The sequence below is a fragment of the Gorilla gorilla genome, chromosome 2 (genome assembly GCF_029281585.2).
Source record: "Gorilla gorilla gorilla isolate KB3781 chromosome 2, NHGRI_mGorGor1-v2.1_pri, whole genome shotgun sequence".
Taxonomy (NCBI): domain Eukaryota; kingdom Metazoa; phylum Chordata; class Mammalia; order Primates; family Hominidae; genus Gorilla; species Gorilla gorilla.
In genome coordinates, this window is record NC_086017.1 from 10,115,535 (window position 1) to 10,137,551 (window position 22,017).

Genomic DNA, 22,017 nt, shown 5'->3' on the forward strand with positions numbered 1-22,017 from the left:
TCAAAATTTACAGCATTATATAGTGTGAATTCATATTAAGAGGTTAAACAGCAGTCTGATGGAAATATATAAACATATATTCTAACATATATTGGTAAAATGGATGCAGATTTTTAGCCATTATAAATAGGTTTGAACAAACCATGGTAATTAATAGTTAAAAAAAATAGATCAGCATCAGCAGGACATGGTGACACATGACTGTAGTCCCTCCTATTTAGGAGTCTGAGGCAGGAGGATTGCCTGAGCCCAGGAGTTCAAGACTATAGTGTGCAATGATCACACGTGCGAATAGACATTGCACGCCAACCTGGACAATATAGTGAGACTTTGTTTTTTTAAAAAAATAAAAACTAAAAAAATCTGCAAACAGAACATATGTAATAGTATATCAAGTCTGTCATGTATAGATCTTGCAAATTTTTCTTGTATTACATGCATATGGGTTCTAAAAGACCCATGAGAGGTTATTAAGACATTTTTATCCATATCATTCAGGAATAATCTCTATTGTCTCTTCTGTATATAATTTGGAGAGTTATTATATTAGAGGTGTTGGTTGTTTATTAGAATTTTAGTATTGCAGGTGATATTTGTGGACCTTCTAAATTCTAGAGAAATAATCTTGAGCTCATAAAATTTAATAAATCAGAAAAGTGTTGGGACTTAACTAAAACGTTGCTTTTGAAGTGCTCAGACAGACTGAATGTGAATAGAAAAGGAAACAACTCTCTGACTATCTATAATATAATGTATTTAAAAACTTTGGAAAGAACTGAAATTGTAGTTCCATCCCCCCAGGTAGAAATCCCTTCTCTATTATTTTTAACAGATAAGTAAGCTCTGTTTTGACATTTCCATTTCTTAAGAAATTCCACTTATCTGACCTACAAATATATAGACTTAAAGTCTGCTTTACATTTGGCTGAAATCTTTCGGCCTACACAATATATTAGATTTCTTCACTGACCAGTCTTTTTGTAGAAATTCCGGTCAGGAGTCTAAAGTACCTTCATCTTTAGTGAATTCTTTTGCTTTGAGTATGCAGTAGCAAGTTAAGAGCAAGCTTCTTGGTAATCCTGTGGAAAAAGGTTAATAATTTCACATTGTCTTCCGAATTGCAACGAAGATGCCACTGAGATTACTGATTCAGATTTCTGACCATAATCTCTGGCATACACATTTATTCTTCACCATTTCTTACTTTGTCAGTGGTGAAGGATGTGAAATTTTGTATTAATTCCTGGCCCACATTTTTATTCTGGTTGTCTCAGTTACTTATGCATTTTCGTGCTATAAGGTCCTTAGACAACAATTGTTATAAAATATTAATGACATGTTTCCAGAACATCTGAATATTATTCATTTATTTCAGGGCTCTAGAGCACTCACAGATAAATGCAACTAAGGCAGATATCCAATTTGAATGTCAAGGAGTCTGGTGTCTCTGTAATTGGCTTAATTACAGAGGAAAGGATTTATAATGTAGAATATATATTCTTATAAACACCCAAAGGTTATTAGCTCCGTTCCCCAAATAATTAGTTATTGCTGAGCCTTTACAACCTTAGCAAAGTTAGGAAAGAATAATGTTCTAATAAACAAGTTGTTCACAAGTTATTAGTTGATATCTAAGGGACTCTGGCCACTGTGTATCATCCCTCACCATTTATAACTGCAATAAAATTTAAATAATATGAATTTGCAATAAGCTCAAGTCCTGCTCTACACAGAAATAGTAGTAATCAGAAACAAAGTAAATGTGAATGAAAATACAGATATTTTGCTTGTTGGTTTATGAATATCCAGTAGATAAACACTGAATTTGAACTAAGTTCAGTTACCATAAGCTGGTAAAACTCACTTATCAGATTTATTGTGCAATAATGAAAAATTTAAAAAATATAGAATTAATAGAAAAAAATTAGAATTTGGAAAGGCATTTAGTTTTTATTCTACTCTGGCTGTCAATGCTCAAAATGTGGTTTCCAGAATTCTTGGGGTCCCAGAGACACATCCAGATGGTCTGTGAGATCAAACTGTTTTTATAATAAACCTAAGATGCCATTTTTTCATTTTCACTGCGTTGTCATTTGCTCTGATGATACAAAAGTAATGAGGGCTGGGCGTGGTGGCTCATGCCTGTAATTGTGGCACTTTGGGAGGCTTGAGGTCAGGAGTTCAAGACCAGCCTGGCAAATGTAATGAGACCTCATCTCTAAATTTTATATATATATATATATATATATTTATATATATATTTATATATATATATATAATGAATAGCTGAGTGTGGTGGCTTACACCTGTAGTCTTAGCTACTTGGGAGGCTGAGGCAGTAGGATCATTTGAGCCCAGGAGGTTGAGGCTGCAGTGAGCCATGATCATGCCACTACGTTCCAGCCTGGCATTGGCATCAAATTTACTGGTAGTCAGGTGATATTTAATGTCCGTATATTCAGAGTAAAAAACTCTCAAAACAAAGCAAAACAAAAACAGTTTTGCTTATGATTATAACTGTTGAAGCACTTAAAAATTATTAATGTTATTAATTATCTACCTTGGAATACATACTTTCTAACATTCTAGTGAACTGGGAAGTAGATATAAAATAATTCTGCTATGCATCAAAGTATTATGATGATCTCTATTTCTTAATTGCATCATTGCTTGAGTCCTTAGCTGGACATCATCTTTACTTTAAAGTTATGACTGACAAATTATGGTTGCTCAGATAGATATAGGTCAGATATTTTCCTGAAAGTGAACCAAGTGAGCCCATTCATTTCAAGATAAACAACTGACCATATATAAGGTCATTGATAAAATGTGAGTGTTCAAGAAAACATTAGAATTGTGGAGGACATGTATTGTCCACTGTAAGCTTGAGGGCTTCCCGATACTTAATACTGCTGATTAGATCAGTAGCAATTCTAACAAGTGTCAATTTTTGATATTCTATAATGAAATGCATCAATGTTTGGAAGACACAAAATTCAGTGAGCGGGTATTTTTTCCAGATGAAAGCTGCATGATGTTACAAAATCATTTGTAGATTAAAAAAAGTAAAATGGTTTAATGGTACACAATATGAAAAGTTGATTGATAGGGTTTAGATTTCACATTTCAATGAACGTTTAAAAAACTACACTTGTTGTGTCTACAATCATCAGAAAGGACTCTAAAATTTCGCATCATTTTTTAACTATGTTATCTGTATACGGCTGAATTTTCTTTATATCTTTGAACAAATCAACCCTATTTCAACAGATGAAATGCAGAAGCAGATAAAAGAATCCATCTGCCTTCTCAAGAAATTGCAGAGATGGCCTTTAGTTCTAGCCACTTGAAAGGCTGAGGCGGGAGGATTACTTGAGCTTGGGATTTCTAGGCTGCAGTGAGCGGTGATCCTGCCACTGCACTGCAGCCTGCATGAGTGAGCAAGACCCTGACTCAAAGAATTAAGAAAAAAGCAATTACAGAGATTTGCAGTCACGTAAAGTAATGCCATTCTTCTCATAATATTTAAAGGTTTTCATAAAATATGTGATTTATTTTAACATTGAATTATTTTAAATAAATTCATAAGTAAACATTTTGAAAGACATTTTGAAAGACTTTTTCAGTTTTTCTTCCTGTTATAGTAAATATTGTTAGCTATACCCCACATGAACAAATGCTCTTTGAGATGTCTTGTAGTTTGTAAGACTGAAAAAGCGTCCTGAGACCAACACGTTTGAGAACAATTTATCTAGGCTAAATCCTCAATATTACAAATGAGAAAACAGAGAGTGGTTCAGGGCCTGGTCCAATGTCACAGGTTTTAGGGCCTCATTTGCAACTCTACTGTGGAATAGTACTTATTTAAGTTAGGCTCTGTGCCTGTCTCCAAATTGCTTTTCTCACACTTTATTTGCCAAAGTCAGGTCCCTGCTGCGAAACAGTTTGCATTTCCTTATGAATCAACCCTGTCCTTTTATTAGAGATTCTAAGAACTGTACTAAAACTGGGATGTCTCCTTTTGAAAAATATTGAGTGCTCATCAGCAGTAGATCTTTACACACTTCGTGATCTATGTTTTATTTCAAAGCTTAATCCAAGTTGTATTTCCAGCATTAGTAAATTTATTTTATAGTTGCAATTCTCAGAATTGTAATCTCGCTGCTCTACTAGGTGAGAGGCAAAATCACTTCCTACTTTATTTATTTATTTATTATATTTTTACTTTTATGAAAGAGTCTCACTCTTCACCCAGGCTCAAGCGCAGTGGCTTGATCACACCTCACAACAGCTTCAACCTCCTGGTCTCAAAATTAATCCAGTTCATTTTTACATTGTTTTGTAGGGATGAGAGTCTCGCTATGTTACCCAGGTTGTTCTTGAACTCCTGGGCTTGAGTGACCCTCCCACCTCAGCCACCCAAAGTGTTGGGATTACAGGTGTGAGGCACCAGGTGTGGCCCACTCCCTACTTTTTAAAATTGTGTTTGTCTTGTAGATTACTTACCAAACACTAACAGAGTTTGTCACAAGAGGAGGGGATATTTGAATATGAAGAATCTATTAATGCCATTATGCATCAATTATTACATAATAATGGTTATTAGTAAGTTAAATTCTCTAAGGAAACAGAACAAAACTTCCAATAGATAAGTGAGAAAAGGTTGTAAACTGAAAACATAAATGAGGAATAACAAACACTAAACAAGCCCATGAAAGAACATTTATTACCCAAAAAAAAAAGAAAATTAAAATAAAGAGAATAAGGAGTTTATATTTTCCTTTGTAATAAATGCTAAACTATTTTATTATTTTGAAATGCTAGCATTCACTGGTGGCAAAAATATAGAGAACCACTCTATTTTTGTTATTTGTGTATATATTCTGTGGTGAAATGATATTTACAATTTACCCAGAGTAATTACCACTTGTTTCCATGCCTGGAAATTTATCATAAATCAGTAAATCAAAAAAGGAAAAATCTATTTACTCAAAATTCCTATTGAAATAGTTTACCTGGAAAGAAAAAAAAATGGATAATAATCTAACAACCAGTAATAGAATTATTAAAAATTATAGCATATCAGTGGGAAGAAATAATGTAAAAGCAGTACATTAATTATAATGTGTTTATAGAAACATGGAAGACTACAAACAGAACTTTCAAAGTGACTGAACTAAGTAAAAATGCATATGCATGCTAACATAGATTGAATGCCAATAATTTTAATAATCTGTATTTTTAAATTGTGATGACATAGCAACTTTTCTTCTGCTATAAAAATCATTACATTATTCTGGGTTTAAATAAAATGAACATATATTAAAACATGAAATGATGGCAGTGAAGTGTATTCCTTAGAAGTAAGTACATGTTGCAAAGAGAGAGTGAGATTTATTCTGATTTTCACTTTTGTATCATCCTTTCACTTATCAGTATACAAAAGAGGTTTAAAGTGTTTCGCTATAAATTAAACTTGCCTACTGTTTGAATCGTGTGTTTTTAAGTACATATTTTAATATTTAGTTCAACAGGTTCCAACAATCATAAAACAGTCAAAAGTCCAAGTTGCCTTTCCCTTCGACGAGTATTTTCAAATTGAATGTGAAGCTAAAGGAAATCCAGAACCAACGTGAGTATTCTTTCAAACTAAGTGGTTCTTTAAATGCGTGCTGTTCTTTATGCTGCTCTTTACTCTTACCATCACAAGCCTGTTGGACTATGAATCTACGCATGATTAAAGCTAAGGGTTTACAAAAAATCATATCCATGCAAATAAAAATAAAATTTGGTTATTTTACATATGTTTTTCTGCCACTTGAATTTATTTTGACCATAAACTAAGGGCTGTTATTAAAATACTTAGAGTAGTCTTTGGTACAGCAGAAATACTCCACAATCCCTTAGTCTACAAATAAATAAGGTAGCTGAAAACTAGAAGATCCTTTATTCTACTTAGTAAAATGTAGCATTTATTAAGTCAAAGTTTGTAAATATCATTCCATACATATTTATAATTGTGTGTCTTTAAATTTAAACATCTTATTTTGTGGATAGGTTGTTACTTGATTTTTTTTAAGTTGTCATAGAAATATTGTCATCTCAGGTGGCAAAGTACTATTGCATGATATACTACTATCTAGTATTATTTTATTTTATAATTAAATAATTTTTATTCTAGGTGACCATAATCACTGATGAGCTTTTTCAAAATACCTTCTATATTTGGGGAGGGAGAAAAAAATGTGGATGTATTGGAAGTGAGAAGGGAGAGGCTGTGGGAAGAATTCCCAATATTAAAACTCTACGTGATTCTAAAATGGAAAGCAAAGCTACATACTTTTATTATTCTGCATGATTATCTTATATTCATTAAGAATATCCGTATTTAATGAAAATTGATGATTTTCAATTGTATCATGACTATTATTATTGCCTGATAAGTTGATATTTAATAATCATTAGTGACCCATTAACATGCTAAATTATAATTATTTCTATGTTAACCAAATGGAATATATTCAATCAATATATGTAAGTATGGATAGAATTACAATGGAATTAAGGATAATTTATTCAATCAATATGGATATATTGATCAATATCATGATATATTAATATTAATTAGCTGAATTATTATGTCAAAAGGTAATACCATACACTTGTCAACAGTGAAATATGAGACACACAGAGAGAAGTAAAATAAGTCAGGAGGGTGGCTGGGTAGGCCTACTCCTAATGAGAATACATGTCCATTGAAGGTTTGTTATTCCTGTTGGAAGAATAATCACATAGATTAGTGTAAGAATATGGCGTCCTGAAATATACCCAAATTTGCATGGGTAATTCCAATATACAATGCTGAATACAATCTAATTGGGAAGTCATTGTTTGTCTATTAGACTGACAAAGATTTAAAGAGACTTCTTAATGTCATTGTTCATAGAACTGACACTCTAGCATACTGGGGTGGGAATTTAACTGTGTACATTTTTTTTCTAGAATATAATTTTGCAATATTTATCAAATACTATAAAATTTTTTTAATTATTGGTTTATTAATCTCGTTTCTAAGGAACTGGCATATTGAAATATTTGGAGAAGCACCAAAGAACAAATACGTAGGGTTGTTTCTCACAATATTGTTCATAAAAGGAAAAACATTGAAATGGTTAAAAGTAATTAAATTAGTAACCACATGACAGAAGATAATGTAGCTATAAAAATGGTCTTTAGTATCATTATAATAATGGAAAAATTCAGTTGGCCAAATTATATATTCAGTGTGGTCTCAAATATGTGACAAAATTCTAAAAATACTAATAGGAAATATTAGCAAATGTAATAATACTGGGCTTATCTGTTTTGGGATTTTGAGTGAGTTCCTTACACACACACATACATGAACAGAAATTATATATGTTTCTTGTAGTCTCCAGAATATTAATAATAATCTTGTATTACCTTTCTAATTAAAAATAAATAAATAATTTTAATTTAAAAAAGCAAAAGCTAATTTCAGTTTTAATCCTCTCATTTATCAAGCTGTTTTATGGACAGTAATATTTATCAGATTCTTCTGAGACCCTTACTTATATCCTGTTATATTCCATTAAGTATATACCTTTTATCATAAAATGTCTTGGTTTTGTCAATTTTATGCAATTGTTAATAAGCACTCTAAAATATGTTATTATTTTTCAGGATTATTAAGTTCAGTTTTATCTTTTAGATTTTCGTGGACTAAGGATGGCAACCCTTTTTATTTCACTGACCATCGGATAATTACATCGAACAATTCAGGAACATTCAGGATCCCAAATGAGGGGCATATATCTCACTTTCAAGGGAAATACCGCTGCTTTGCTTCAAATAAACTGGGAATCGCCATGTCAGAAGAAATAGAATTTATAGTTCCAAGTAAGTACTATAATGGGAATTTCATTTTACAAGTGTTTTAGTGAAGTGTTAAATAGGAGTTAGATTGGGTTCCAATGAAATAAAGCAGTTATTAATTAAATCAACTTATATGTGTCTTGTATTTTATTTATAAGGAAAAATTTCCTCCAGGTCTTGATACTTAAAATCGGATGACCTTAGAAAGCAACATAATTTGACTCTGTTTCAGTAACCTTATATCTAACATGGAAAAATATAATATCTGCTTTGCCTTATATGATGAGAATTAAACATATTATTAGTTAAACTTGGCTAAATTCCATGCAGTAATAGATAATCCCAAAACCTCTATGTAAACACAAAGTTATTCCCCGATAAAGCAATTTACTGCGGGCCTGGCAACTCTTTCATGCAGCCTTCTCGCTGATCTCAGCTAATGGAGACATCATCATTCTGTGGTTGCCTCTTGTGAAACATGCCATTTTGGTCGAAGAGTCTGGGACAGAAACATGAAAAATTGTACACTGGCTCTTAAATGCTTCTGACAAGAAGTTATGCAGGCAACTCCTACTCATGTTTTGTTAGGTGGGGCAAAGCAAGTTGCATAGTCCCATCTAACATCAATAGTGTGATGCTCATTAGGAAAGGAGAAACAGCTGTTGGTAATGTTAACCATAAATAAAATTTATGTAAAACTGCAAGACACTTTGCTATTAGAGGTGTATTCATCAGTAATCATCCTCTGAAGTAGTGTACTTTATTCATAGCTTATTTGCCCTGTGTGCATGGGATATCCATGACCACCTTTTATATTTTATCATGTTTTCCCCCTGTTCTTAGTATATCCACCATTACACAATTTTAGCCAAAGCCTTTATAGAGTAAATTGGTAAGTATAAAACTGTCAGCCAGCTTCTATTCGGTAATTTCCTCTTTTAGAGTCCTAGATACGAAAGTATTTCAAAGAAAGTCCTAGGACTTGCAAAATATGAACACTTGATTCTGGGGGTGCAGAATGGCCACAAACTTCAGAAAAACAAATGATGAATCTTTAACCCAAAAGTTCAGAGAGGGCATTGTATTTAAATTGTCCTAAAGTCCTTATATAATTCTAGAGGAAGGAATATAGGTCAAATTCAGACTCAGAAGTAAGGTGTGCATCTTAAAATTTATAGAGTATTTACACTAAAATTATAAGAAAATAGTATTATCACACTATGTAGTTGATGCAGGGGAAGAAAAAATAAAGGAGAGAAAAAAAGTAAGACAAGCAGAAAGAAAAAGAGAAATAAATTCAAATATATCACAAATGAAAGATAGAAGTAAATAGAATAAATGCTCTGAGTTAAAAAAAAAAGCTATAAACTTTTTACGACACATAAGGACACAGAATTGTTGAAATGAAAAAGACAGAAAAGATATCCCAGACAAATGCTTTCCAAATGAAGGTAGGTATGACCATATTAATGTCAGTCATAACAGACTTTATTTGTAAAAGCCTTCATGGAAATTAATTTACTAGACATATATAATATTAAAATACCTGAAGCAAAAACAGAACTACAAAGAGAAATAGACAAACTCACCATAATAATGAGATATTAACATATCTTTTTCATTATTTGCTCACTCAAGCAGAGAAAAACGTCAGTGAGCATACAGAAGATTTAAAGAATACAATCACAAGCTCTATCTAATGAAAACACATAGAATATTGTAACTAACACGGCAAAATGAGTTTTTTCATACACACGGGGTAAAAGGTTATATTTGATGATATATTGGGCTATGAGGAAAATATCAAAATGTAATTAAGTTAGAAATCAATAATAAATAGAAAACTTAAAAAACTTATATCTTTGAAAACTAATAAATACATTTCTAAGTGAGTCTTAGGTCAAGTACCAAATAGTAAGGAAAATAGAATATATTTTGAAGTGATGACAGTGAAAACTCTACATAACAAAACATGTTGAATGCGGTGAAAGCATTATTTAGAGGGATCTTTATCATTTTAAAGACATATTAGAAAAATATAAAGGATGAAAATTAACGATCTTAGCTTATTAGGTAACATAATTTTAGGATAAAAATGAATGAGCTAATTTAAGGCAACAGAATAAACTGGAGTGAAGGGGGAAAATAGTATAAAAGCAGAAAATAAATTCAACAATGGGGTAGGTAATCTTTGTAGTGAAAGTATCCATATTTATTAAAAAAAATCTAGATAAATACAAAATAAGTAAACTATTTCTATTTATTGGAAGAATCTATACAGTTAAAATGCTCATTCTCAATGGGTTGATATATAGAAGAATTGAAATCAGAACGCCTATAGTTTAGTTTTTGTTTCTGTTTGTGAAATGTGACCAGCTGATTCAAAAATATATTTGAGGAACAAAGGGCAAAATTCAGTAGAAATTCTTAAAGAATAACAAGTCATAGGGGATTCTTGTTTTCAGAAATCAAGATTCAGCTTAGTTCAGGAATTAAGCCATTATGGTTCTGTGCAGGGTTACACAAATCAGAATAGCATAGTAAACCCAGAAACAAACCATCACATATGTAAAAATAGTTGAGGGAATTAGCATGTTAGCATGGATCTCTCTCTCTCTCTCTCTCTCTCCCACTCTCTTTACTTTGAACTAAACATTGTGGGACAATTGATAATTCACACAGAGAAACATTTATATGGACTTCTACCTCATATCATATAAAAATCATCTCAGAGTGGATAAAAGGCTGAACAATGAAAGGAAAAAATGTTTTAAAAAGTTAGACTATTCGAACAATATGTTTATCACCAGGGTCATAAATACAGAGAAAGATTTCGTTTTCTTTCTTTTCTTTCTTTCTGGCTTTTTTGTTTGTTTGTTTGTTTGTTTTTGACAGGAACTCACTCTCTCCAGGTCAGGCTGGAGTGCAGTGGTGCAGTCATGGCTTCATGGCTCACTGCAGTCTTGAACTCCTGGGTTCAAGTGATCCTCCCATCTCAGCCTTCTGAGTAACTAGGACTACAGGCAAGTGCTACCGTGCCTGGCCAATTTTTATTTTTATTTTTATTTTTAGAGATGGGGTCTCACTATGTTGCCCCGGGTGGTCTTGAACTCCCAGCCTCGAGCAATCTTCCTGCCTCAGTGCCCCAAAGTGCTGGGATTACAGGCATGAGCCACCATGCCCAGCGTGGGATGATTTCTTTAGTCATATTAAAGCCTCATGAAGGAAATCATCAAGAATACGTTCTCCTACATTTGATTTTAGATCCTTTTTTTATCGAAAGACTCTAGGAAGAAAGTACAAACAAAAATAAGCCACAACTAAGATAAAAATTATTGATAATGCATATAACTAAAAATAGTATGTATTCATAAGTAATTTTACAAATCTTTAGAAAAAAAGAAAAATGACAAAGTGGCAACATATATAAACTTGAACCTCAGACTGGAGGGCCAATAAAAATGTGAAAATCTGTTCAACATCTTTAGTTACCAGAAACAGACCTATTGTAACCCTAGTGATAAAAGCATTTGATCCTACCCAATTGGGAAATATCAGAAAATCCAAAAGTAAAAATTTTAAGTTGCGATATACAGCCAACAGAATACGTATCCACTACTGATGACAGTCTAGCTTACTGCGTGATCTTTGGAAAACATTTTGTAATCCCCTCCTTCGTTGAAGATGCTCTTACTTATGACCAAACAATTCCATTCCCTCGCTCATGTGCATGTGCCTCTTGTCCATATATACCAGGAAGATTTGTGGTCACATTGTTTATATTTAAAAATATGCTGGAAAAAATACAGCAGTCCACTCAAAGTAGAATGGATCAATGCATTGTGCTCTATTCATACCAAAAATACTATTCAATAGTAAATAAAACGTCAAGAATATGTTGAGCAATAAAAGTAAATCTTGGCGAAAGTTTGAAATATGTAAAACTGACTACAATTTTGATTGGTATAATTTTATTGTAAAATTATAACGAAAAATAAGAGAATGATAAAAACAATATTCATGGCAGTAATTACCTGTAATGGAAGTAAAAATTGGAAAATGAAAGTGGGGGTTGAGATCAGCACCCGACAAAAAGGTGATGACGATATTCCTGTTTTGTAAAATGGGTAGTAGGTGAATGGATTTCCATTGTGTTTCTTTCTTTCTTTGTGTTTTTTTACATTTATTCTGTAAACAATCGTTTTATGTTCTTAAAATGAGTAAGTGTGAATCCTCCTGTGTGTCTCACGTGGACGTTTCTGAGTTACTGAGACATTTTAGTATCAGACCAGTGACATGTCAACCTGAAACTTGTTCTCAGGAGTTTGGATTTGAATTGACGTTCAACAGGAAATGTCCATGAATTCTGGATTAGAAAGTATTGCTATGAAAATTGTGGTTGATCATCATTAAACTGTGTATTACATTTATATACTTCACTGAAATAAGTTAAGACCAGAGAAAAGGACAGATTAAATATCTTTTGTAGGAGGCAAGTCATGAGGGTGATTCCTAACCTAAATTCTAGTGGTTGCTATGGAGACACAAAGGAAAAGGCAGCAGCTAGATCTATTGCAAAGAAAGGAATGGCAGAATTTGGTTTAAGATTCTGCAATTAAAGGATTTCAATTTTTTTTTCTGTCATTATCTAGGCAGACCAAGTGAAGACATGAACAATATAAGGATAATTCTGACCAGAATATGATATGAGAGTATTGTATTAAGAGCTGGGAGTTGGATCTGAGCTACGTTGTTGGATAATTGCTCTATTTTTTTTTTTGCTGCTGCTGCAGAAAAGAGCAAAATAAATTAGGTTTCTTATGCATCATTTCCAGCCTCTCCTGAAATTACTTCATCATCTGACAGCTTTCTGCAACCATCTATATATTGAATAGTAACCCAATCCAATCCTTAAGAGTTTATAAATCAGAGACAATTTAAAGCTTCCTACAATCTTTAATCGATTCTTCTCTTAAACTGTAGAGAATTGGTTCTTCTCAAAGATTGATAGAAACTTTGTGATTCAAATGTTAGAGTTTCTACTTCTCAATCTCCTCTTAACAAACAGAAACCTCTGTATACAATGTCCAGTTTTCTATTTTCAACAACATTGCACTTAAGTTTCCTAGGGAAAGAGTGAAAGAAACAACAACAGCAAGAACCAAACAAACAGAATGTACCATTTTTATATACATGAAAAACTATTTAACTAAATGTATTATCCAAGACATGGCACAGGGATTTTGTCAGTGAATTATTCAACAATCTTCCTGAAACTCTCGTAATAAACCATCCACTTTCTAGTAATTTGGGATTTAACAGTGAATAAAAACAAAGACTGTCCTCCAGAAATATACATCCTGTGCATGCATATGGTGATTGGGTCTGGAAAGGAAGGGAGCTACTCTCTTGCCTTCATTATCCAACTATCAGTAAGGTTAAAATGATAATATAAACAATCCTAATTTGACTGTTGAATACTACTCACCCTTCAGTGCACAGATTAGATTTCTCCACTTAGCATTCCTGGCCTATTCCAGCCTAGATAATTTTTTTCCTTTTTCTGAGTTTTTAAACAACTTTTTTGTTTGTTTGTTTGTTTTCGTTTTGAGACAGGATCTTGCTCTGTTGCCCAGGCTAGAGTGCAGTGGTACAAACATGGCTCACTGCAGCCTCATCCTCCTGGGCTCTAGCAATCCTTCCACCTAAGCCTCCCCAGTAGCTGGGACTACAGGCATGTACCACCATGCTCACCTATAAACATCTTTTTTGAAGTATAATTTACATATCATAAATTTTACTTGTTTTAAGTGTATAATTAATAGTTTTTATACGTTATTTATTTATTTATCTTAGAGATGGGGTTTTGCTGTGTTGCCCACACTGGTCTTAAACTCCTGGGCTCAGGCGATCCTCCTGCTTCAGCTTCCTGAATAGCTGGGATTATTGGCACATGACACTATGCCCCACCAATGACTTTTTTAGTAATTTTTTTAGTGAAGTATCATTATAATCTAGTATTAAAACATTTCCATCACCACAAAAAGATTTCTTGTGCCCATTTGCAGTCACTCTCTGTTCCCATCTCCAGGCCTTAGGCAACCACCAATTAATTTTCTGCCTCTTTAAACGTACTTTTCTGGACATTTCATATAAATGGAATCATGTATATGGTCTTTTTCATATGTCTTCTTTCACTTAGCATGTTTTGGAGGTTCATCCATGTAGTAGCATGTATCAGTAGTTTGTTCCTCTATATTGCTGAAGAGTATTTCACGGCGTGGATATCGTTTCCTGTTAATCCATCCACCAGTTGATGAACATTTGAATTATTTCCACTTTTGGCTATTATAAATAGTGATACTGCAAATTCTCTGGGGTTATTAAAGCATTTAGTTGTCTACTGTTTGAGACAGTCTATCAATTGTCATATGTATTAATTAGGATCCTTAAGAATGAGAAAAAATATCAGACAGACTGTCATATCCTTCCTGTTCTGCATTGCCTTGTAGATGTCACAAGAATGTGTATTATATTTATTTCATTGATTTATTGGTTGATAGGCTGAAAAATAAAAGAATGAATAAAAGTAACACTGCAATTTGCACATGCTATTAAAATAGTCTACGAAATGGCTGACAAAGATGAAATTTTCTATATAATAACTTAATGAAAACTAATTAGAAATATTCATGCACTAGGTTTCTACATTTGTGTTAACATAACTTCCTCAGATTCCTCAGGACAATTTCCTTAAGATAAACCCTGGCTTTTTACCACCCTGATTTTGGAGGGGGAGTGTAGGAAACCTGGATGTTGTAGCCTATGCTAAATTCTCCTAAGTGCAAATCAACAAAAACAGATCAATTTGTTCAATTAAGGGTGCAACTTTGAATTCTAAAGCTTTAATTAAGTTCGAGGATTTTACTCTGATTCACCAAAGTATGTGAATGCCTGGAATGAAATGGGCTGAATTGGGTGTCCTTCCTTAGCATTAATTCATTATGAGCTCACGGACTGAAAGCCAGTGTTATTTCTCTGTAGTCCTAAGTGGATTAATGGGGTACTCTGCAGGAAATGGGAATCAATTAAATCTCTTTACCAAAGGAAACTGGAGTTGTTAGAGGTGATAAAGTATGTGCACTCAGTAGCATGCAGTTGTGACAACGATGGCAGACTGTGAGCAATTTGCCAAGCATATTTAAGTGAAATGTACAGCACTTGAAAGCTCACCAGGCCAGTCCTGTAAACGGAGTGCCAAGTCAAAATAGATAAAGCTTTTTTGGTATAGGAAGACTCGTCCAATGATGGAAAAAGGGGAAATAATTCAATAAACAAATCATATGTTCTACATGAAATGAACAAATGAACAGGATTTTCTTCCTTCCGTCCTTCTGTCTCCTCTGAAAATGTTAATTCAAATAATTGCACAAAGTCACAGAAGTTGTTAAGATGCAGGCTACGGAGAAAATCAGGAGCAGCAGAAGAAAATTCCCTGTCCCTCTGGCCCACCTTGTCTCTATGCGTTTGGCTGTACCATGCAAAGTGAAGATATTTGAGGAGTAGCCAACATGTATTGAATAATTTTTAAGTGCTTGGTCCTATTTTAACCGATTCATGTGAAATATTTAAATTTCAACATAAATCAAATGAGTTAGGTGTTATTACATTTCCCGCTTATGAATGAGGACACTGAAACATATTAAGTAGCAGATTCAAAGATCACATAGGAAGAGAAGCCAGGACGCAGGCCCAAGCAGCTGACTTCAGTGTTTATGGATAATCTGATGCTACAGTGTTGTCTATACTTTGAGACTCAGGTAACACATGCTACAGATGAGCAAAAAGGCATCGTACTTCTTTGTTGAAAATACCTTGATACTAGATTACAGTATCATCTAGAAATAGGAAAATAGAAGGAAACCTTCTATTTTGTTCCTAGAGTGCCAGAGAATCTGTAGTGTTGCATAACATGGTAGCGGTTAAGATGCCAGTGTTTTTCAGTTTTTGTTTTTTTCATCAAAGTGGTTAGTTAGCATGAATTGTATTTAGTTAAATTTCCCTGATGCCATTTCACTACTACTCTTCACTATTAAGCATGTTGGCTTGATGGGATTACACAGCTTAGGTTTTATTATATCTCTACCCTTAAGAAGCTTCTACCCTGGTGAGGTGTTTGAGGAGCCTAGAGAGATGAATTCAAAGGATTCTAAGATGCCAAAGGAAAACAAAATGAGGTACAGAAAAGGTAAAGATATTGGTCTGAATCTTTGTAACCAGTTAGTTTTCTAGTGCCTGGGCTAGAACCTAGTTTATGCTGTAGGATATCCTATAGATATAAATTCTGTTTTCAGAAGTCTTCTTTATTTCAGGAATGAAGATGCTATTTTTCTGTATATTATGTTGAAATAATTGGGATGATGAGTTTTCAAAACTCATTGACAGCATCTGAAGTCATAGAGCTCCTGCAAATTTTGTATCTGCAGGTTGGTTGTGCCTTGATAGTTGTGGTAATAAGACTCCTGTGCAGCTAGCTTGTCTGTAGGGAAGTTTTTCCATGATGGATTTCAACTGGGGAAGTTTTCAAAAACCTAGATGTGAATATATTTGAATGTCACTTATACCCTTGGTGTTAGTTGTTGCTAGAAATCTGTCTATGACACTGAATAATAAATGTGAAAGCCTAATGGAGAAGAGTGAAAAGATAGATGCTGTGATATGCTTGCTTTGCTGATGCAAATAGATTAATAGTGGCATTAGATAGAAAGGAAATTGATCTCATCTAGACTTGGTTATAATGGGATTTCCAAACATTCTTTTGTTTTTTTTTTTTTGAGGCGGGGTCTTGCTCTGTCACCCAGGCTGGAGTGCAGTGGATCTCGGCTCACTGCAAGCTCCGCCCCCCGGGTTCACGCCATTCTCCTGCCTCAGCCTCCGGAGTAACTGGGACTACAGGCGCCCGCCACCATGCCCGGCTATTTTTTTGTATTTTTTTTAAATTATACTTTAAGTTCTAGGGTACATGTGCACATTGTGCAGGTTAGTTACATATGTATACATGTGCCATGTTGGTGTGCTACACCCATTAACTCATCATTAACATTAGGTATGTCTCCCAATGCTATCCCTCCCCCTCCCCCCACCCCACAACAGGCCCTGGTGTGTGATGTCCCCCTTCCTATGTCCAAGTGTTCTCATTGTTCAATTCCCACTTACGAGTGAGAACATGCAATGTTTGGTTTTTTGTCCTTGGGATAGTTTGCTGATAATGATGGTTTTCAGCTTCAACCATGTCCCTACAAAGGACATGAACTCATCATTTTTATGGCTTCATAGTATTCCATGGTGTATATGTGCCACATTTTCTTAATCCAGTCTATCATTGTTGGTTCCAGGATATTTGGGTTGGTTCCAGGTCTTTACTATTGTGAATACTGACACAATAAACCTATGTGTGCATGTGTCTTTATAGCAGCATGGTTTATAATCCTTTGGGTATATACCCAGTAATGGGATGGCTGGGTCAAATGGTATTTCTAGTTCTAGATCCCTGAGGAATAGCACTGTCTTCCACAATGGTTGAACCAGTTTACAGTCCCACCAACAGTTTGAAAGTGTTCCTATTTCTCCACATCCTCTCCAGCACCTTTTTTTGGTATTTTTAGTAGAGACTGGGTTTCACCATGTTAGCCAGGATGGTCTCGATCTCCTGACCTTGTGATCCGCCCGCCTCGGGCTCCCAAAGTGCAAACATTCTTGAAGTTCTGCTTAGCTAGACTGTTATGTGCAAGTTGATTCTGATCCCTTTGCAGAGAGGCCATTCAGGATCAAGTCCAGTCTTGTTGAAACAAAGTTAAGTGATTTTTGGTTTTGGTGTTGATGAAGTACCCATGTGAAATATATTGGCAAGATAAAGGAGTGTAATTACCTCATTTACAGAAAAAAATATTTTTTTAATTTACTTTTAAAAATATTACTGTTGTCCAAACTCAGCAATGCTAATGTTTGTCACCAGATAAACACAGTAAATGCCACTGGTTGGATTTATTTTTAAATGGAGTCATTTCTTTATCTGAATTGAGGTAGACTTCATGTTAGCTGCTGTGTTATAGTAAAGTTCACATTTATCTGTGAGTGTTAAAATTTTCACTTTTTATCGTGCCATCAAACTCACTAAATAGTTTCAAAGTCAAAGGATAAGACATAAAAAATTCCTGAAAAATTAATGCCATTTATATATCTTCTAAAACCTTAAATTTATTGATGTATAAGTATGCATCCCTGTTTTCCAATATTCATTTTGTATTTAGTTAAAAGCTGTTCTGAAGATTTATGGCACGTGATAGCAGTTTTGGTAGAGTTATAAATTTTCTTTTCTTTTTTATTGTTGGTGCCTTAGAAGCCAGTTGAATTACAAATTTACATTTTCAGAATTAGAATTGTATAATCTAGATTTAATTAATGCAAGGATGATAATGCTTCAGTGGCAGTACTATCTGTTCGAATTGCTAGATTTTTTTGAACGCTCTCAGGGAGCAGCTCTCCAATTAGGGATTTATACATCTTATTAATTAACTACTTTATAATAGATGTTATCCAGTGAACTGTGTATTCATATTAGGCACTGTATAGTTTGCTTGTTATTGAAGTGGATTACATGCCCTTTCCATTTTCTAATGCATATTTTATTTCCTCTGCTGCCTCTTGTATCTGAGTATAGATATATTCACCAACTACCCAACAGCACCACTGACTTCAATGCCAGTGTTTACTGGGCTTAAGTTACAGCGAATAAAACTAAATAAGTGGTTCAATTTGGAGATTTGGGTACACAAACGTTTTGTATATTACTATGCCTTATGTCTATAAGGTGTACTTTCTGCAAAATGTTTTCCATAACATTTGATGTCAATCAAAGCCGAGGCTTTACCAAATAGCTGGCATGATGTTTTATCTACAAGCTCTTAATTAGTGAATATACTAAACATACTTTCCTGACTTTTGAGGGAAATTTCATGCTACCTATAGCAAAAATGTGATTCAAAGATGGTTGCTATTTCAAAAATGTTTCCAGAGACTTTCTAAAAGGAATCTCATAGAACGAGTTGAGCAAGAGGAAATCCACTGAAGGACTGTCACATGGCTGAATGTATAAAGAGAACCAAAGTCTGCTTTCCGAAATTGCAAAGGCAGTGTAATAACCACACCGCCCCCTGCAATGTTAAGCCTTGAAAGGTCCTTGAATTTAGACAAAAAGCAATTCACTGTAACCAGCTGGTGCATCGATAAGAGAAATGTCAGCAAATTCCCTCAACCTCTAAAGGCATGGATGGGGGTTGAGGGGCTATAGGACAAATATATAGGACGTGCACAATGTGCACATGTACCCTAAAACTTAAAGTATAATAAAAAAAAAAAGCTTCTCAAGAAGAAATTTTACAGTAAATGAGTAAACCTTTAGATTTCCAAGAACAATGAAAATCGGTTGTGAATCATAATTTAAGAATGAAACATACAAATAAATACCTTCTAATGAATTCCATCAAGTTGGGACTGTTATAACTGCCTTCCTAAGATCCTTCTCCTCCACGAGAGACTGTGTAATTCTATAATGCAAATTCCCCCAACAAAAGTTGAAAGACATCAATGTAATGCTCAGGAAGAATACATTTTGAATATCCTTATAAATATCAATACTTCCATAAAAATATTAAACTTTGGTGTTAGATTTCAAATTCTGCACAATTCTGACTTATATTCTGATTATAACTGCATTGCTCTTTTAAGAAATTGACTCCAGTGTGGGGAGGAAACAATAGGTTGAAATATTGACAAGTCTCATTTCCTACATCAATTCCATTTCATTTAAATTTTTATTTACTGGGAGTAATTTCAATGTGGATGGCTCTTTTTGCAACTTAAAGTGGTCAAATTTGGCTTTTCATTGCATTCTTACCATTTTCTCCATATGGGCTGAGAAGTTTTTATTTAGTGTGGTTAATGCACTGAATGGAATATTTGCCAATCACATTCAAAGCCTTCCCAATAAAGCGAGAGATAGAGAATATGTAACTGCCCAAAGTGAAATCAGTGTTTGGAGAAAAAGATTTCACATCTATCAAAGCTAAAGCAAGAAAATCCTGTGACTCTGGGTTTATATCTCTGCTCAGAGAAATATGCATAAGTATGTTATTGCCTTATTGTTGTCACATAACAAAAACATTATTGTCTGGGGTTTCAAAATGCAGAAATATTTTTAAAGTTGTGTAAAGATGCACACCAGTTTCTTAATAGTATTTATCTCTGCCGGGGAGATGTAAGAACCAGGATCTGTAGCATAGAATTTATTTAAATTGCTGAATTTTGAAAAAAAAAAAGAACGTATTAAGATATTTGTTGTTATAGTCAAAGTTAATTTTAAAAAACACATTAAAATGATTTTTTACACCAGGTGTTCCAAAATTCCCAAAGGAAAAAATTGACCCTCTTGAAGTGGAGGAGGGAGATCCAGTTGTCCTCCCATGCAATCCTCCCAAAGGCCTCCCACCTTTACACATTTATTGGATGAATATTGGTAAGTAATGCTCCGTTCCATTAAAAAAGGGGGACATTTTAATTCTATCCATCATATCAATAACATAATGAATCCAAAGACAAAATAAACAATAAAGATCTCTTAATTTTTTCATATTTGAAGAGGAGATGCTACTAATATGATCAGGTTTGTCTATGAAGACAACACTTCCTATATTTCAAACAGTGCACTTACCTTTGGAATGTAGATCATGTGAAAGCTGAGGATGGCATGGGTTTGTGTTGCTAGCTTCATCTTTCTATTTTAGTAATGCTCTACCTGCTAATTGCAGTCACCTACCAAGAAATTAGTATTAACTTTTTTGCTTAATTTTCTAAAAGGTTTGCTGACTCTGATCTGAAATTCTAGCTTTGTAAAGTCTACTTCTAGCATATGCCTTAGCAGTGATCTCTACATGTTTTCTCGTTGTGAACCATAGAGAAAAATGCTATTTGTACAGCACTGAGAAGAAAGCAAATGAAGCTACTGTTAGGTACAGCCAATTGTTCCAGACATCAGTTCCCCTAGAACCTTCCAGGCTGCAACCAGAACAGGGAGATTAATATCACAGATAAAACTTTTGGAGAGCTTTTTGTTTTTTCTTTTTAAATCATGTTTTAAATAAATGTGATTCTCAGAAAATACAAGTGTTAATTAGGTCTTTGTCTGCATTGATCAGTTTTCAGTTAAGCCAATTCAGATTCATAGGGCAGAGGTGGAGACAAAGATGGTAAACAGAGTTTACCACTGTTTGTCTACCAGTGGACTTCTTTGGTTAGTGGTAAAAGTATGCTCCCAAGGGTTTTGCTGCTGTTTTTGTTTTGTTTTATTTTCCTATTTGCTCATTGTTCCTGTAGTAAGACCAGACTTGAGAGGAATTAAAGAGCAAACAGGAAAAACCAAATGAAATAATAATGTAAAAGAAAATGAAAAAGGAAGATGAAGCACAATAAGGGACAATTGCCCTTTTCAATGGCAAGATATCTCTTTTCAGAATTAGAACACATCGAACAAGATGAAAGAGTATACATGAGCCAAAAGGGAGATCTATACTTCGCAAACGTGGAAGAAAAGGACAGTCGCAATGATTACTGCTGCTTTGCTGCATTTCCAAGATTAAGGACTATTGTACAGAAAATGCCAATGAAACTAACAGTTAACAGTTGTAAGTCCACATAATTTATCGTTTCATCATGTATGCTGAATGCAAATGTGTCTGTAATTTCCTTCTGGCTGAAGCCATTTAAAGCTGGGTTGATATTTTGCACCATTGTGCAGTTCAACTCTGGAGACTTCTTCCAGATGAAATAGACATCTGCAGCTGCAGATTCACGGCAGCTCTGTCTCTCACAGCCAGGAAATCACATCTCAATTCACAGGACAAATGTATTTCATCTGACATCTGCAGGATCTTGTCATTTTCAGTGGATGAAATATACAATGAAATTCCGGGGTTTTCTAAGCAAATCTTGGGCATCGATTCACTGTGATCTTGGATAGACTGAAAATGGGGGAGAAAACAACAGAGGCAAAAAAACGGAAATTTG

At 34.0% G+C, this 22,017-nt stretch overlaps 1 protein-coding gene across 11 annotated transcripts in view; it reads left to right on the top strand.

Annotated features, from left to right (window-relative positions):
- CHL1 (cell adhesion molecule L1 like) overlaps positions 1–22,017 on the top strand; it is a 209,574-nt gene that overhangs the window by 123,239 nt on the left and 64,318 nt on the right. For all 11 annotated transcript variants that reach the window (XM_004033505.5, XM_031009568.3, XM_055380962.2 and 8 more), the window contains 4 exons: positions 5,527–5,632; positions 7,733–7,920; positions 20,348–20,470; positions 21,465–21,635. In XM_004033505.5, the coding sequence (XP_004033553.1) occupies positions 5,527–5,632; positions 7,733–7,920; positions 20,348–20,470; positions 21,465–21,635 (588 nt within the window). The remainder of the gene's footprint in view (positions 1–5,526; positions 5,633–7,732; positions 7,921–20,347; positions 20,471–21,464; positions 21,636–22,017) is intronic.